This window comes from Tympanuchus pallidicinctus, unplaced genomic scaffold (genome assembly GCF_026119805.1).
Source record: "Tympanuchus pallidicinctus isolate F22 unplaced genomic scaffold, pur_lepc_1.0 scaffold9, whole genome shotgun sequence".
Classification (NCBI taxonomy): domain Eukaryota; kingdom Metazoa; phylum Chordata; class Aves; order Galliformes; family Phasianidae; genus Tympanuchus; species Tympanuchus pallidicinctus.
In genome coordinates, this window is record NW_026294813.1 from 892,335 (window position 1) to 905,000 (window position 12,666).

At 35.7% G+C, this 12,666-nt stretch overlaps 1 protein-coding gene across 3 annotated transcripts in view; it reads right to left on the reverse strand.

Annotated features, from left to right (window-relative positions):
* AP3B1 (adaptor related protein complex 3 subunit beta 1) overlaps positions 1 to 12,666 on the reverse strand; it is a 160,186-nt gene that overhangs the window by 23,908 nt on the left and 123,612 nt on the right. For all 3 annotated transcript variants that reach the window (XM_052670188.1, XM_052670187.1, XM_052670186.1), the window contains exons 23-24: positions 5,091 to 5,322; positions 4,348 to 4,432 (exon numbers count right to left, since the gene is read on the reverse strand). In XM_052670188.1, the coding sequence (XP_052526148.1) occupies positions 4,348 to 4,432; positions 5,091 to 5,322 (317 nt within the window). The remainder of the gene's footprint in view (positions 1 to 4,347; positions 4,433 to 5,090; positions 5,323 to 12,666) is intronic.

The following is a 12,666-nucleotide window of genomic DNA, read 5'->3' on the forward strand; positions in this document are numbered from 1 at the left end:
TGTGATCTTGATAAGCTTTAGTTCATAAGAATATATAATTTACTGGGGAAGTCTTTCTGAGCTCAGTCCTTTCAGCCTCTCTGTAAATACTATTTCACCTTCATTGTCCTTAATTTGTACAATAAATTCAGAAAGAGATCTAAATATTTTATTACACGTTATTTTTCTTCATATAGTTTGTATTTATTGAACCAACTATTAAGCAGAACATCCCCAAGCAGAAAGGTAGCATTTGCTATGCAAAACACACAGTCCGTGATTGGCATCTAAGACCAATTGATCTAGCCATTACCACTATCTCCCTACCCCCACAAGCATTACTACAAAGCTATTGATTTAAACACTGTCGATCGGTTTCCATTTTCTGATTTTGGGCAGGCCAATTAAGAAAGTGAGTAATTGTGATTACACTGCTTCAGGATCAATTACATTTGATGCAAGACAAAGTGCTCCCTTTTAGAGCAATGTAAAGAAAATTATTATGATCAAGTAAACTATTATTGAATATGCTTCTAACAAAAATGCAAAATAACTGACAATGTTTTCATAAAAATACATTATTGGGAAATATAAGAATATTGACACCTGTGTATGCACAATATTTAGACTACATTTTAACGAACTTTTTCGACTTATTCTTCCTTTTAAATATAACATTTTAAAGTAGTATAAAAGATTAAGAAGGCTACAGTTGTGTTGGGATACAGGCCACAAAATGACAGAATACACAGTATCTCCAAGGAAAACTGACATCAGTAGAATTCTGAACAACAAATATTTTATTTTTAACAGTAAAACAGCAAATTTAATTCAACAAATATTTTAACGATTTCTACACTATTTACTGAGAACTAGTCTCAAAGAGACAGGGCCCTATCAATTAGCAAAGGAACAAAGTAAGCAATTCCTATTCTTAATTTAATTTTAAACTTAGCTTGAGCTTTGTCATTGGACTCACATTGTCCAAATCATTAAAATGAATACACCACTGAGGTCTCAGGCAAATCTATTTACAGTGATGTTACTCATAGTCTGGTTGGTGTTCAGGATTATTGATCGGTCTTGTTTGTCTAATAGGAAAATAATAAACAATTACTAGGCAATGTTGGAGAAAGTAATCAGTTTTTATACATCACTAATACAGCAGACCTCCCAAAACATAAAGGTGATGATCTGCATAAAATCAATTTTTAATGCTACATTGCTTATCCTCCTCATTTCTAAGATTCTTAGCAATAAATGGTATAATTCTGAAAACAAATCATTAGTATACTAAAAATATAAATTTGAAAGAAAAATGTCAGTCCTTTTTTTTAAAAAAAGCATTCCTGCTTGATACACTGAGCATATTTTATTCACAATAAAAACAGAATATATTTATTCATTTTGAAGCAATAATGAAATTGCATTGCCTAGAAAGGAACTTCCCTTCACAAACAAGCCCTGTATCAAGCAACAGTCCAAACCCATTCCCAAATTCTGGCAAATAGCACAAACTGTAACAATGTGATGTGCATAAACTACATGCTATAGACTCCTTGCTAAAGATACTACTACCTGTTAAAATGAGTATGTGTGCAGAAAAAGGTTCAAGGAGGCAAAATATACATTTTCAACAGTAAAATATCCCTTCCCCTGAAACAGGAAATTTATCTTATTTTGAAGTCACTTGAGTACATTTAGATTAAAAACCTTTTTAATAATCTGTGAGTTGTGCAAGCTGTGCTTAATAGCAGCGCATTAAAATTCCTATATTATTGAAGAAAGGGGTCCAGAAATTTCTGAAAGAATGAGAGTTATCCCTAATTTGGAATGCTGCAGTGTGAATGCCTATTCAATATCCCTTTTGCTACTGGGTATAGAAAGCAGTAGTTCTTGCAACAGTATGTCAAAAAATATTATTTTCAAATATGTGGGGGGGAAAAAAGATTCACAGATTCACATAGTGCCTTTGCCTCATTTCAAAGACAACGTGAGGTAGTACATGCCTGAATTGCTCCTAAAAGGAGGAGCCACAACTATCCATACTTAATGTTCAGACACTGCTAGTCCTTTTCTCTGGTTTCAAATGATGCTTTGTAACAAAGATCTCACATGTTCAAAAATTTTTATGCTAGTCTAGCATGCAATGGAACTCTTCAAAATATGGATCCTGAATGTGCCGATAATGACCATAATAAACATAAATCAAGCATGTAAGACAAAATCTAATTGGCTAGCCAGCTACTTCCTTTCATTCTCTCCAGTCAGCAAATTTTGAGGCTAGTTTCACACAGTCACGTTACAGAAGTCACAAACAGAAGTAACAAGCACTTAAGATAGCAAAATTGCTCATAGTATGCACTTTTTTAATTTGCAATTTCTTAGAAAGAGAATATATTTGCTGGCAATTTTGACTGGAATAATATTTGCCTAGCAAATGTGACGCCCATCTTCAAAAAGGAATGGAAAGATGTTCCTGATAGCTATAGACCTATCAGTCTCACCTCAGTGCTGCAGAAGGTTATGGAACGGATATTCTTGGGAGCCATCATGGACCAATTAGAGGTCAACCAGGGGATCAGGCCCAGTCAGCAGGGGTTTAGGAATGCTAGATCCTGTCTGACAAACCTGATTTCATTCTATGACAAGGTGACCCGCTTAGTACTGGAAGGTAAGAGTGTCAATGTGGTCTACCTGGACTTCAGTAGAGCCTTTTACACTGTCCCCACAGCATTCTCATGGAGAAGCTGGCTGCCCACAGTTTGGATGGGCGTACGCTCTGCTGTGTGAAACACCGGCTGGATGCTGGGCCCAAATTGTTAAATGGAGTTAAGTCCTGTTGGTGGCCGGTCACAAGTGGTGTCCCCAGGGCTCGGTTCTGGGACTGCTTCTATTTAATGATCTTGATAAACAGATTGAGTGCACCCTTAGTAAGTTTGCAGATGACACCAAGCTGGGAGGGAGTTGATCTGCCTGAGGTAGAAAGGTGCTACAGAGGGGCCTGGATAGACCGGATTGATGGGCCAAGGCAAACTGCATGAGTTTCAATAAAGCCAAGTGTCGGGTCCTGCATTTTGGTTACAACAACCCCAGGCAACCCTACAGGCTTGGGGAAGAATGACTGGTAAGCCGTCTGATGGAAAGGGACCTTGGTGTACTGGTGGATTGACGGCTGAATATGAGCCAGCAGTGTGCCCAGGTGGCCATGAAGGCCAATGGCATCTTGGCTTGTATCAGGAGTGGTGTGGTGAGCAGGACTAGGAAGTAATCCTGCCCCTGTACTTGGCACTGGTGAGGCCTCACCTCAAGTACTGTGTTCAGTTTTGGGCACCTCAGTACAGAAAGGACATTGAGGTGCTGGAGCAGGTCCAAGGAAGGGTTACAAGGCTGTTGAAGGGCTTGGAGAATATGTCCTATGGGGAGCGACTGAAGGGGCTGTTTAGTCAGGGGAAGAGGAGGCTGAGGGGAGACCTTATTGCTCTCTTCTAATATCTGCAAGGTGATTGCAGTAACAGTGGGGTTGGTCTCCCCTCACTGGTGACAGAACAAGGGGAAACGGCCTCAGGTTGCATCAGAGTAAGTTTAGGTTGGATATCAGGAAACACTTCTTTGCAGAAAGGGTTGTTAAGCACTGGAATAGGCTCCCCAGGGAGGTGGTTGAGTCACCGTCTCTGGATGTGTTTAAAAACTGTTTGGATGCGGTGCTCAGGGGCATGACTTAGCGGAGGGTTGTTGGAGTACTATGGTTAATTTGTGGTTGGATTCTATCTTTAAGGTCTCTTCCAACCTAAGCAATTCTAAATCCTACGATTCTACATATAAAACATTCCACCATGCTAATCAGACCTGACTGCTCCCTTCAAGGTGTTGTTATTAAAAGAAGAAATAAAAACAAAATTTGAGGGAATATGTAATTCTAACTTGGAAAAGTAGTTTATGCTTCTACATGGTATTATTACGCCAAAAGAAAACAGGACCTCTCAAACATGACCTGTCAAAGAATTCTTGCACTTATACACATAATTCCAAACCTAGATTTGAGATCGAATCTGCATGTTTACAGGCTAGAGCTAAAAGAAAAAAGAAAGAAAAAAAACCCTCATAATTCTTATTAAAACAGAACAGCAACTATATCTTATTTTTCTAAAATAAGCATGTTGACAACTGTTGTTCAATTATTTTAATACTTATTAAACACTACAATTGAAACTGCAGAATCACAGAATGGCCAGGGTTGGAAGGGACCTCAAGGATCATGAATCTCTAACCCAGAATAAACTTATGTTACAATTAGGGCAAAAAAATAAGCATCACATGCTATTACTTTTATAGGATATTTTCATTCCCACTTCCATGAGAACTTACCATAACTGGAAACTGGCAGTCTGAGTAGAATCACAGAAGTCGATACCCATTGAAACAGTCACAGATCTCTCAGGCTCAAGGCATTCTACACAGAAACATTTTGAATAGCTAAAGTAAACACGCACAAGAACACTATAATGCACATGTAACCCGCCATAATTTCACGTAATTACAAAAACCTGTATTAATAAAATAGTTTCCAAATGCTGGATGCACAACTGAGACAATAGAAACAGGGCACATACATTGTATCATAGGTAAAGTGACAAAGAATACAAGGAATTTATGTTTTAATGAGACAAGCAACATTTTGGAAGAAACAGTAGATGATATATAACTTAATTTCTGCAAAAGAAACAGCTTCACAGGACATCTACCACCATGAAGTCACTACTGGAGAAACAACTACTTTAAAGAGCAGGACCATGTTGTGGAACTCAATAAACCTGAAATGGATTGTGTGTTCATCCCTGAATTTTTCATGTTCTTTCTGCATAACAGAAGTGAATTCTATTGACTGTTCGGTGACATTTTGAGTATATGATCTGATTAATACCATTACCATTTTCTACTTTCAAATCTTTTGTGACAAGCATCAGTGCAGACTGGAGGATGAATAGATTAGAGAGATATGAATAAGGACTTGTGTGTATATGCAAGAATATGTCTGACTATGCAAGACCACCACTTTCTATATTTGAAATTTGGCAAAACAGTAAGATTTTAAAAGAGAATACAATTACCTATTGGATTAAACTCATGCATCCTCATGCCTGGGGGTAACTTCTTCTCCCCTATATGAATATTATCTATCTTCTGATCAGTTGTATTTGTTAATGTCACTTGCACAGATATCATACGATCACCAAAAATGCATGGCTGTCTTGAGAACTGATAATGAGCTGATAATCCTTTTCCAGTCATCCGATGAAGCATTTCATGCGTTTTTGTTGGCACAAATACTTGGGTAGTGACCTGTTAAGTACAAAACAACAGTTGGTGAACATTTTAAGAGAAGAACAGATAAAATTACAATTAAATGCTACAGTTCTCACACAGCTAGAATGCCTGTTTTCTAATCAGAATTTTGGCAAACCAGGCACATGAAGGGATTTACCTATTACTGCATTTTAGTAGATCTGAGTTATCTTCAAAAGAGTCTAAAAGTAACATTCCATGGTGCTGAGAAATAGCAGCATTTTGTTGTACTTGCCCAATTTTTCTTTTGTATATCTCTTCAATATTTTAATTTTTATCTATTATTCATTTTTAAAGTTACAGATAAAATAATGTTGTTTCTCTATTCTATGCATCAAAACTCAAGACTGGCCCCAAATCTACCACAGGGCACAAAACTATAGAGTCTCCTCTTGTTAAAACCCCAAAAACTTTCATCTAACAACTACACCGGTCAGATACTAAATCTACAGGTGTACAGAGCAGAGCAATGTTTTCACTTCTTTAATCATCCTCTTGCCACAAGCAATAAGAGAAATCTTAAGAATATTTGGGTCCTTTCTATCCTGAAGTAGCAGTGTGAAAGACATTTAGTGGATAAGAAAACTGCAAGAGGTACTGCTGCTCTGGAGATCATGAGTTCGAGTGCAAGAGGAAGGAATATGCACAAAACAGCAGGAAAGTGGTATGTTCTTCATACAAACTTACTTGCTTTAGATTAAGAAATTGTATGAAAAGTAAAGCTATACAAACAGAACATGGAGGTAGAAAAGGCCAAATGCTCAACACATAAATCCTGTTTTAGCAATTCGCTATAAGCTACTGAATTTTAGGTGTTAATTTCTATGGTTAGTGTCCATTTTTTGTCTTACATTTACAGCCTCAACTGTGTAACTAAGTGAAAGAGACAGCTACAAATAAAATGATGTTTCAAGATGCTAAGTAGTTGAGAAGGAAAACAGGCTTTTATCTTGTCTTGCCTACAAAACTCCTACAGGGTGCTATGTTTTTCTTACTGCCACATTTAACACTGAGGTGCTAATCTGAAGACTTTTTGCACACTTCCAGCAATATGAGAAGCTGGTAAGAGCTGTGATTTACACCTACAATGTGACAGAGCAATGGGAGACAAAATACATATCGCTAGAGAATCCTATTGAAAACCTTTAGAAGTTAGTGCATAACAAACTTGACCACACTGTCTGAGCACCAACTTCTAAACTGGAAAGCAAAGCTATAATACATTTCATTTTAGATCAGCATCTGTCAAGATTAACCACTAAATGCTTAGAAGCATGGTCAGTGCACTGACGAAAGCTAAAGAAAGCTACACAAGGAAGTCAGTGATTGTGTATTCAGCAGTGGCTTTGGAAGGTGCATTATTTAGTTGGATTACACTGTATAATTAAACAAATAATTAAAGAAGAAAAAGGCAAAATGGCTTTCCATTCATGTAAAGCCTTACAACTACATGACTATGATTAATATAAACCACTTAGTGATGTGATCAAGAAAAAAACATCTACAAAAATGTCCACATCTGGTTTAACTTTCCAATTTCAGATCCTTTCTCTATTACAAAAAATAAACAACCCTGGCATGAGTTTTGTTATATACAATTAATTATCTACCAGCAAATTCTAGTGTAAAGGCTAAAAGAGTTTCAGGATCCATCAAGTTGAAGATACTCCACAACCTTAGTGTTGACTCTCTTAATAAGTTATCAAGTTATTAATAAGTTTTAAGTAAATTGTCTCCACTCAGATAAAATGTGATGTGCTCAGGGACAACTTGTTTAGTTTTCCTTTGTCAGCAAAATAAAATTAATAAAACTTAAGTTTCAAAAAGATGAATCGAGATTTTATTTGAAGTTAAGCTCATCCCTTGTCTTTAAACATTTAAATCAGATTGAATTGAACATGCAGAACTGTGAAGTTATTTCATAAAACTGCTCAGTCATTTTTCATTAAGAAGCTTAAGAAATATACTTTATTCATGTTAAAACAAGTATTTTGAAGTGTCCTACTTCTCTCTATTTACATACAGCTTTTGAAATATTATTTATTAATAGGAGTGAAAGCATATGAAGATAGTCAGAAGTCCAACATGTAGATATATACTCATATAGGTTGAGTAAAACTCCCTCAACACATTCAAATTCTGACACAGAACTCAAGTTTTATCAAAACCTGATTGTGATTTTTCTCTGAGAATTTAATCTCAGCCTCTCACAGTACTGCTTCTCATACTTCATTCATAATTTCACCCATTTGAGGAAATTCACTTTTATTTTCAGTATCATACTATACAAACTGGAAGATGTGCAGAAGACAGCCAGAATAATAACCCATAGGACATTAATTTTCAGTTGCATTTAATATGTCAGAACTAGAAATAAATAAAATGTGTCTTTTGAACAAAGGACTTTATTTCTGGAAAACTACTATTCTTTAGGCATTTTCATGACTGTGAGATGACAAAGGCTGATGTTACTGTATGGCAGTTTACTGAACAGCTGTATCAGTCTGGTAAACAGATTTTTTTTATTTTAAAATTTCAGTGCACACAATTGCAATACTTACAGAAACCTATGTGACATGATACCCACAATCATTCTGGGGTTAAACTAACCTCCCAAAGAGTTAATAAAACAAGAAGCATCTAGTAACCATGAGATAATCTTCTACAAATCTTTCACAGCATATGTTTAAATAATAGAAGTCATTTGTGTACCTTTGGATGGTTTATGAAAATAACCAATCAATTCTGCAGACACAACATTATTTCTAAAGGAAATCTATGTGACTCATGATGCCTGCAGATACACAGAGACAAACCACACATATTTTATCAGTTTATTACAGTAAGCAAATAAGCGTGGAATGAGAGTGCACATAACTGTCTACTTAACGCTTACTGAAACATTTATAAGAGCTGTTATCTCCCTAATAACAGACAGACAGTGTGCAATTTTAGAGAGGAGAAAAGCTTCATATTTTTTAACACTTCACTAAAAAGTAACTGAAGAGTGTAAAATGAAAAATACTCTGTGCAGTTAGCTGGTAATGGACCATATTATCAACTCAAGTTAGATTTATAGGATACAAACTAGTCACTAATAGTTATTTTATGACATAGCATGTCTGCTTTTTTGGGTGAAGATTATTAAGATTAAACTTGCAAACTTTTTTTTTTTTTCTTTTAAAATATACAGCTGTAGGGACTCCACAGTGATGTCATATGATAAAATTATTGGTATGAACCAGACTGCCCCCCATGGTAACTGCAAATACTCAAAAATAATCCATAAAGATCATAAAGATCATCGCCAGTGAAAAGCCAGCAAACCCTTAGCACATGAACATGCTTTTTTTATTTTGGCCAGTTCAATATGTCCTTAATAATTTTGCTCACATTACTACAAAAACTATTATTATTTAAAGTAAGAAGTACTATAGGGTTTATTAAACCTATTACATAAAATAGAGCTGGACAGACTTTCCTGTATGATGCATTTGTTCCTTACTTGAATAATGCTTTAATAATAAACATGGATTAAATTTTGACCCCGATTCCAAAATTTACTGATATTTGGATAAAACATATATTATTGGAAAAAATATTTTCTTCTAGAAATTACAGTAATTATGTTCCATTCCTCTAAATTTCATTCCATAAGACAGTGGACTGAATCAACTAATCTAAGCAGCCTCTCTTACTGCCCTCCTATTGGCAATATCCATGACATAATCCAAGAATGCCACGCTGAGCTGTGAGAGCTGTATCCTCTCCTACACTCGATAAAGGGCTATGCTCCAGTAACTTCCAAAGAGCTAAAAGAAGAATAGTCATCTCACAGCCCAGCCACATCTACATGATCTTTCAAATCAGAATAGTGTTCAAAAAACTACTTAGACACAGGTTTACAGTACAAGAAGAAAGATGTAAATCCAGGTGAGCAAAGGAACTGGCAGTATGTGTCAGCATATTTACAATCTTCTGCTCCATTACCAGTTACCTATTACTCATGGTCACATGGCAGTGTCTGCCCTATACAGCTCTTACAAAGATAATAATTCTTAAAAAAGATGCAAGAAAAAAAAAAAAAGGGAGCAAGAAATTACCCTGCATTATCTGCATTATTTCACAAGGCCATAGGAAACCCCCAAAACAAAGCATACTTCAGTTTTGTTCATACGGCTTGTCAGGCAGCATCCTCATAAAGCGAGGGGGAGGCAGAACAAATAAAAATGCAATCAAGCAAGCTCATATTTACTGTAATCTAGAGAAGTAACAGGATATTATGATTCCCCTTGGGTTAGTTTATATAGACCAGTAGGTTTTTGAGGACTTCACATCAAATTCATATCAAATCATATCAAATAAATACTTTGAATACTTTCCCCAGAAGACTCACTCATCTGCTGTGTATCTACTAAACACATTCTAAAGTCACATATGCTATGAAGACCATCAATTTCTAATACATTCTAACCCCTTTCTTTTTGCACTGTCACCAACTCTTAAGCTCTACACTTCCCTAAATTTTTAACAGCAGTGAGGCTAACTGAAAATCCGCATGCTAATGCTCACATTTTTCAACCAGTATTAGCCAACAATTTCAGACAACTGAAAGTGAGTTCCAAAAATTCTTACTGAATTCCAACATTGTTTGAGTAATACTGCTGTCTATAAAAACTTGGAAGGAAATAAAAATTCAAAAATATCTAAGTGACTCCCTCTAATCTTCTTTTACTCAGAGATCAATCTCAAACAGAAGAAGGTTTTTATCATAAATCTCACAGTCTGCCTCTAAGGCTGCCAAAATTCATCCTATCTTCTGTTGCATTTTTTTTTTTTTAGCTCCAATATTTATGTGGTCTTAACCAGGCTAAAAATTATCCTTTCAAAAAGTGTTAAGGTGAATTTGTGAATCTTCTGTAATATTAAATAGTCTCATTTTTCTAATAATTTTATATCCCTTGGATTTTTCATTGGTTCCCTTAAAATATAAAAAACTGCACAGATTTCCATTTAGTCTACATGAAGAAGTATTGTTCTTAGATTTTATTGAATTAATTCATAATATTAAGGAACTAGAATTAGGATTTAACCACAAACAGCAGAAAATTCATTCATCCCATATCAGATTTATCAAGACCTTTAAAACTGAGACTGTACTTAGACTGCAATTTATGTGTAACTGAGAGCCAGAGAAATAGGTTTAATTTTGCATCTATGATACAACTTGAAGCATTTAACTAAACCAATACATTGTTTCGTTACAGATTTGCCGTTTGCTGGGCATAACATAGCACGTGAGTAATCCAACTATAATCATGGACTCACAGAATGGCTTGGCTTGGAGGGGACCTTAAAGACCACCCAGTTCTGTCTCCCAGCCATGGGCAGGGCACCCCCCACCAGCTCAGGCTGCCCAACACCCCATCCAGCCAGTCCTTGGCTGCCCCCAGGGATGGGGCATCCACAACTTCTCTGGGCAGCCTGTGCCAGCACTCACCACTCTCTGAAAAAAGTATTTTCTCTTAACATTTAAGTTAAATATCTCTTTTAGGATAAAACCAATCCCCCTTGTCCTGTCACAGTCAGACCATGTATAAGTCAGTCTCCTTCCTGTTCATAAACTTCCCTCATGTATTGGAAGGCCACCAATGAGGTCTTATCTGATCATTCTTCATGTTGAACCAGCGCAGCATGTCAGTAAAATCTTTTTAAAACACTCATAAGAATGAATTTCAGTAGCAACAAAATGGGAATAATCTCACAGTCAAATCAGGATTAACATACAAACATCAAAGAAAGGGCCAAACTTTGTGTCCACAAGCCGTAGTGTAAATTCACAAAGGCACGTTCTTCTTCATAGAAGAGGTACTGCAGTACTCTGAACTTGACAACAGCAATTATGTGCGGCAAGGAAAAGGCATTCTTCCCGTACACAAACAAATAATTTTCTTCAGGATAGTTATCTGACCCTTCTGCTGACCAGCTTCTTAAGTGGCGGCCTTACCTTTCATCCTAATTATGAATTTGAAATAGTGGATGCTACAGATGGAGATTAATATACATTTCTCCACTGAGTCTAAATAACTTTTTTTAAAAAAATACTTTTTATGAATGGCTTCTAACTTAGTATTTTGATTTTAGCAAACAGTCAGTATTCTTCAGCAAAATATTCTTTAGCACCAGTATGCAAAAACAAGCAGTTACCAGTTACCTTCTTACAGTAATATATAGTTTATATATAGATTAGATAAATGATGAGTTATCATACATGTGTACATATGTTAGGATTAGGGTTTATGCATGTGTACATACATAAAGGATTACAATTCCTACATATTGACCTCTTTCTTCAGAAGCATCTAGTTCAAACTACACTCCAGAAACAGACCTCTTGTGTCAGGATAAGTGTATAACGTAAGTCAAAACTCTTACTACACACTACCACTTACAAGGGAAAAATCAGACTGTAAAACACCGTATTTCAAATCTAGCATAGGTATTTACAAATGCTGAAATATAAATTCCACCTTTGCTGGTTTTATATGAACATATGCTAATTTTGGTCACTATATGCCTGTTGAGGCATGCAGAATGTTGTTTTGGCTTCTATCAGGGTGATCTTAATGCATATTAAAGCACCTGCAGAGATAAAATTCCCAATTTAACACTGAAGTTAGTGGACATGACATCTGTTATCATTCTTTCAGTGCTTGTGTAGAATCTCTGCATGTGCCTGAATGTACATGATGTTGATGTACAAATATTCCCTTCATATTTCATTTTACATATTTTAACTGAAAAAAAAATCTATATAACGTAGTTTATGAACTTATAGTTTCTTGAGAATATTGCTGAAATACAGCTTTTCCAAGTTTTTTTTTTTTTTTTTTTTTTTTTTTTTTTTTTACCTTTAGCTTCATTTTTTGTCCTTAAAAATTTTTAAAAATCATTTGTTACAGATTGCAGTTTGTCTGGAGTAATGGAGATTTATTTATAATAAGTCACCTCTTGTTTCTTTACTTAAATTCAAAAGTACACATTTCAGTGGGACTCAAAAACAAAATTCATGGCATCAGTTCAACAAATTTAAGAACATGGCTTTAATTATTAGCTGGGTCTGTGCAAAGTCCCTCAGCTGAATATGAAAGCCAAACTAGGCAGGCAGTTTTTACTAAAGTACTTCCAACATTATTTTGGTGCTAATAAGAAGAATTTCTGTTATTGTCACCTGCATCCTCCGAAGACTGCTCGTCACTCAAACAAACATAGCAACAGGAAGACTGTGACAGAGCATTTACTAAAACTACTTCAGCTTTAAAGCAACTTTTAACACACATT